Here is a 6,171-nt window from a genome sequence, read left to right as displayed (position 1 = left end):
TTGCATAAGGTGGCTGCGGGTGTCTGTCTCTCCCACTTTAGTCGGATCGGATTCGATGAAAAGGGTCCTTATGAAGGGTAAATAGCAATTGGCATATCACGTTGTGGTTTTTGCGTAGGTAAGAAACGTTCTTGCTAGAAACCCATAGCAGCCACGTAAAACATGCAAACAACAATTAGAGGACGTCTAACTTGTTTTTGCAGGGCATGCTATGTGATGTGATATGGCCAAGAAGAATGTGATGAATGATATGCGATGTATGAGATTGATCATGTTCTTGTAATAGGAATCATGACTTGCATGTCGATGAGTATGACAACCGGCAGGAGCCATAGGAGTTGTCTTTATTTATTGTATGACCTGCGTGTCATTGAACAACGCCATGTAATTACTTTACTTTACTAGATGACTCGTTGCGCCAATGGCGCAAAGGCCGAAAGGGAGCCAAGTATTGTGAGAATATTTAGACACTTAAGTCGAAAACCAAATGTGGCCAACACTGCAGCAACCTCTACTTGAAAGCCGCCTTTTCTCACCGGATCTAACATAGATACATAATTCTTCAAGAGCAAATTTCAAAGAAAATATAAAACATGGAAGGCTTTAAGTTGTACTATTGAGACCATACCACCATATCTTCATTTAGTTTCTTTGGAAATCTAAAGGTCTAAGAGGATCATACATGTGAGAAGCTGTGAATCCACAACAAAAACCTAAACTAACTTCCAAACAGCTCAGATCTCTCGTTGTAGTGCGGGGACATGTCCTTAATCCTGCATCCACAACACATAATTTTTCAACACCTAAATCCACGAAATCCAACCGAAGGAAATCATGGCAGAAAAATGTGTCGTGGCTTACATCTCCGAGAACTTCTTGGCATACTTCTGCAGGTTGGACACAGCAATCCTCGCTGCGAGCTGCTGAAGAACCACACATGCACCTTCCTTCACCTTGCCCTTGGGGAGGAGGGGGGCAACACTTGCAGCGCCACGACAAGGCTTTGCAAATGCCGCCGGCGAGAGCGCGCAGCAGAGGGCGTTGAGAGTGGCAGCGGCCTTCGCCTCGGCGCGGGCATGGTGGCCATGCGACTCGAGGCAGCACACGAAGCGGTCGCGCTGGAGCACCACGCTATGCACAGATGTGTAGGCAAGTAACAAAGATTGGTCAAAGGGAAACAAATTATCCAAAAGAAGAAAGGTTTTATATATTTTCAACATACCCAGCCATAAAATCAGATGCTTCTTGATTAACAAAATGAACACACAATTAAGCGGGGCATAGAAGGTGTACAATTATGTACTGAAAAAAATCAGAGGGGTTAGATTATGTTCAAATGAGATAAATCATCAAGGTTCCAATGATAGAAAACTTTGGGCCCGATGCACTGATTAATGTTACAGCACACAGGCAAGCTAGACATCTACGTCTGGAGCGAATACTTTCTTCTTCCTATATATATGAGAAAAAAACACGCGCATCAGACTTGAAAGCAAAACGAGCCTGGAAAAATTGATGTAGTGCAGAGGAGTAACAAATAAAGGAACACAAAAATTCCAGAAATTGTTCAGGGTCCTTTTTGTTCTGCAGACATTTTATTTTGTAAATGGCACTGTTCACCATTTGGGGATCACTTATGTCTTGTGCGGACTTACGGTTGACATTTGCCATAAACATTTCTCAAGGATTCTTCACTTGTGTAATATGAAATCCTCGTTTCTGAGATAAACCGTGGATAACAGAATATACATAGAACCTGATTGGAGCAGAATATTTATTCTGAGGATGTTGCAAGACCGTAAGGTTCTGACTGTCCACTACCATGCCAAATACAGTATGAATGATAGTGTCTCCAGTATTTTGCCTAAATGAATTGTATGGTTTGAAACAGAGACAACTGAAAGAACAGTGCTAACCATGGCATCGCTGGGAGACTAGCGTTCATCCTCCAAATTGTCTGGTTTGGAGCAGCAACTGATCCGGGTTCGCACTGAAACACACATACACAAGAAAACATCTTCAACACCTAATTCAGTAGAGATTTCTCTCTGTCTCTCCAAGAAAATAACATTCCCCTCAAGCAACCAATGAACAAGAACGATTCTGCGTATCTGAAGAACGGAACCGGGATGGTGATAACATCAGAGGCTCCCAATTTGCAGCCCCGATATGAGCACCCCCCCCCCTCTCCTATACAGGTATAAAAGAACTCACCTCTGGCCGGCGGCCGGTGGGCGGAGCTAAATGACCTACAAGATCTCTACTACCCGAAGTTTCTTAAATTATCACCAAATTAATACCTTTAACTAATTAAGGATGGAAAAGATTAAGCAAACATTAAGCTACAGAATCGTCTCCTGGATTGTTATGAGCATAAGAACCTGCTTTTTTGCGATTTCAAATCTGATTTTTTTTGTGGCAATACAATTCTAAGGCCGTAAATAAAAATTATTATACTATTGTCTGGTCAATTTAAGATCTATGTTGAATAGGTTGAAGTTCTGTCGGTACTACAAATCTCCACTTTTGGGGAAAGCAACAAACTTGGAATCACCAATGAAGATTCAAACAGGAAGACAACTGCATATTTAACTTTCATAAAAGCACTTCCTTATTTTGACCATTTATATATATCAAGTATATACACCATCGACTCAATTTCAGTCTTCTTTAATCTCCGGCGGCCGGTGGGCGGAGCTAAATGACCTACATGATCTCTACTACCCGAAGATTCTTAAATTATCACCAAATTAATACCTTTAACTAATTAAGGATGGAAAAGATTAAGCAAACATTAAGCTACAGAATCATCTCCTGGATTGTTATGAGCATAAGAACCTGCTTTTTTGCGATTTCAAATCTGATTTTTTTTGTGGCAATACAATTCTAAGGCCGTAAATAAAAATTATTATACTATTGTCTGGTCAATTTAAGATCTATGCTGAATAGGTTGAAGTTCCGTCGGTACTACAAATCTCCACTTTTGGGGAAAGCAACAAACTTGGAATCACCAATGAAGATTCAAACAGGAAGACAACTGCATATTTAACTTTCATAAAAGCACTTCCTTATTTTGACCATTTATATATATCAAGTATATACACCATCGACTCAATTTCAGTCTTCTTTAATCTCTAACTGAACCAAATAACAAAAGCTTAAGCTTAAGCATCCACACACACAGAAAATGCAAAACAAATCTCACATAAAACTGTCCCAAGTCAGATACAGGGGAAACCAAGGTGAGATGATCATGTTTCTTATAGGAAACAATAACCATAGGTAAATACATACATTATTGCCCTGTCAGAAGGTACTTAGTTGTACTTCAAGTGGTACTGGGACATGAAACTAAGCCATTGAAATTTTTGAAACAGAATAGATGATAACACCAGTGTAGGCCATGAACAAAAATACAAAGAGCATAATCAAGCATAACCCACCTCGACCGAAGCAACGGTTGATCAACAGCAGGAACCTGAACCTCATGATGCTACACCATATATCTATGGTTACCCTTTTTATTTCTCCCGCCTAACCTGAAGTAATTATCTGGACAAAATAGGGAGGCACACTTCAACTAATCAGTTCTTAGTAATTATAGAATGCCCTGTATTAAAGGAAGTAAAATCAAGCATGTATATGCTCTAACTTTCATAACTGCATGTAAACTCAGCGATTAACTTTATATACCAAAGTGTACAATTCTCAAGTTTAGCTACAGAGACGAAAACAGAGACAGAGGGCGTGCACCTGAAACCTGACGGAGTTTGCTTCGGCCTCCAATCCAGAACATAATCATCAACCATGCGCGCCTTCCCCATGTACTTCACAAGCATCTATAAAGATGGAATTGACATAAGCCATAAATCACAAGTTCTTGGCACCAACGGCAATAGGGTGTCATTTTAAACAATGTTCAGAATGATGGCTCTGATGAATCTTTTAATGCCTACAGCAGACAAATCTAAATTGAATTTTGTTTGTTTTTTATGTAACTAAGAAGTTGGAAATTGACAATCATGTATATAGATCAAGGAAAAGTAGAGTAGAAAATGGACCACAATTATGCTAGCAGCAAAGTACTCTGGAAATGAAAAAAAAAAGAGAAATGCAAGTTAGATTATTCTTTGGAAATGAAAAAAAAAGAGAAACGCAAGTTAGATTATTCCAGTCAAGTGATGCAAGTATATCTTTCAAGCATCGAAAAAATAGATACGAATCAAAAGAGGCTATCGCATCATCCTGGTCATTAACATCAGAACCATAATTCTGGATTTCTGAAGTTGTAAAATACTTCTGGAAGCTGTTGTATTGTTAATTCACATTTATCCTACAACATCCATACATCATACAAAAAATGGAGAAAGAAAAACCAATAAAAACCTGCTCGAAGGTAGTCATCATCAACAATTCTTGCTTCAGTAATGACAACCAACTAGCACATATATCCATCCATGATACATAAAGGGGGGAAGTAAATTACCTTGTATGAGAACAAATGAATTGTCAGGTTGCTGCAGCTGCCAAAAATGCCCCAACTTAATACATGGATTCTGTCAATGCAACTCACATAGTCACCTGGGTACACATTAATAGACAAAAATAATGCATCAATTAAAAGGAGCCAAAACAAGCAGAGCAGATCACGAACAAAAAAGAAATGAGAAAAGTCACTGGAATATAAGTAAAATAAAGTAGTTGGCATTCATGTAAACAAATCTAAACAAGGATAAAATAAATCATAACATCAAATTGCAGGAACAAATGTGACTTTGCTTGAGACAGAGGTGAATTCACCTTATTCTTCTTCACCAAACTCTTCCTTGGGATTCTTCCTCTTCTCTTCTTTTACAGATCTGCACACATTGTTCTTACGAAAACAGAAGAAATCAAAATCAGATTACTGGAGAACTGGGGGGGAGGGGTCAAAGGGGAGAGGAAGATGGAGAGGATTTATATGTGCAGCCTAGATTCTCCAGACTCGCAGTCCTTCTCCCACCTATGTCCTCCTCACCTCCCCAAGATCCGTCACACCCACCATAAAAACTACACACCCAGACCCTAAATTAATTTAGAGTGGAAGGAATCAGGAGGAAGAAGTTAAACAGGGTGGAGTTCCAAGGAGGCATTGAGCCGCTGCCTTTCATCATTTTTGTGGAGAAAAGTTGAGATAGTGCACGGGAGGGGAGGAGGCAACAACCCAGCTCGTGGAAGCCAGCGCGGAAGAGCCTGCGGGGGAGGGCGGTGGATTGAGGCGGCGCACAGGAGATGGCATCACTGGGATCCGGGGTCGAAGGAGCGACGGGCCATGGCAACACGGAAGGGGGAAGATAGGGTGGGGGAGAGAGAGATAAATCAAGGGAAGGAGGAGGGGAGCAGGGGGTACCTACGCATGGGGAGGGAGAGGCTGACCGATGGCTCGAGCTCCACCTGCCATGGCGACAAGGAGAAGAGGGCTAGGAGGTCCCCGATGGCCGGCGCCTCTCTCCTCGCCGCTCCTTCCTCCAGCGCCGGCCTCCAGCTCCGGCCGACTGGCCCTGCTCCCCCTCGACTGCGACGTCGGCGCCCGCCACCCTCCTCTACCGCCCGCGTTTTCCAGGCGAAGTCCATGGGGTGGCCGACGGATCCGGCGACCCATCGGAAGGAGGAGGAGGTGGTTGGAGGGAGCGGCGGTGGGTGAGGATGAGGGAGGGAGGAGCGAGGGGCGCGGGGCTATGGATTGGGGCTAGGGTTAGGGAGCGGCGGCGGGTGAGGACGAGGGAGGGAGGGAGGGAGGGAGGAGCGAGGGGTGCGGGGCTGTGGATTGGGGCGCCGCTCTCTACCTCGCGTGCTACGGTGTTTTTTTTCCTTCGCGTGGTGCGCTGCACCCCCACGCGCGGCGCGATACGATGGGCTTTTTTCCCTCGCATGGTACCGTGCGCTCGATGCCTTCGTTGTGACTACCTACCCCTTCATCCTTTATAAGTTAGATTGCTAACCGGTAGCCATAGTAGTGGAAGTAATAAGTTGGCGAGACAACTTCATGGAGACACAATGATGGAGATCATGATGATGGAGATCATGGTGTCATGCCGGTGACGATGATGATCATGGAGCCCCGAAGATGGAGATCAAAAGGAGCAATATGATATTGGCCATATCATGTCACTATTTGATTGCATGTGATGT

The 6,171-nt window shown here is 43.0% G+C and overlaps 1 protein-coding gene across 6 annotated transcripts; it reads right to left on the bottom strand.

Annotated features, from left to right (window-relative positions):
• Positions 1-490: 490 nt before the first annotated feature.
• On the bottom strand, positions 491-5,640 carry LOC123189410 (uncharacterized). 6 transcript variants are annotated; one of them, XR_006495809.1, is made up of 9 exons: positions 5,390-5,640; positions 4,801-4,873; positions 4,487-4,581; positions 3,754-3,839; positions 3,444-3,552; positions 1,917-1,990; positions 1,223-1,452; positions 862-1,131; positions 491-773 (listed from the first exon to the last, which is right to left on the bottom strand). XR_006495809.1 is itself a non-coding variant. In XM_044601820.1 (3 exons), exons 1-3 carry the CDS (start codon positions 1,228-1,230, stop codon positions 719-721), a joined length of 333 nt encoding a protein of 110 aa, XP_044457755.1. In that variant the 5' UTR covers positions 1,231-1,910; the 3' UTR covers positions 491-718. The 6 variants fall into 6 exon arrangements, 2 of the variants coding, with proteins under 2 accessions (XP_044457755.1, XP_044457754.1); XR_006495810.1 differs by having other exon boundaries at positions 5,434-5,637; XR_006495807.1 differs by lacking the exon at positions 5,390-5,640 and having other exon boundaries at positions 1,223-1,302; positions 4,801-5,350.
• Positions 5,641-6,171: the final 531 nt, after the last annotated feature.

The sequence above is a fragment of the Triticum aestivum genome, chromosome 2A (assembly GCF_018294505.1).
Source record: "Triticum aestivum cultivar Chinese Spring chromosome 2A, IWGSC CS RefSeq v2.1, whole genome shotgun sequence".
NCBI lineage: Eukaryota > Viridiplantae > Streptophyta > Magnoliopsida > Poales > Poaceae > Triticum > Triticum aestivum.
Note: the sequence above shows the minus strand (reverse complement) of the source record. Positions and strands in the feature narration are given on the sequence as shown.

Coding starts and splice junctions, on each gene's coding strand:
- LOC123189410 (XM_044601819.1), bottom strand. CDS start 1,220: ATGTTGAAAATATATAAAACCTTTCTTCTTTTGGATAATTTGTTTCCC. Junction 774..861: donor GCCAAGAAGTTCTCGGAGAT/GTAAGCCACGAC, acceptor TTGTGGATGCAG/GATTAAGGACATGTCCCCGC.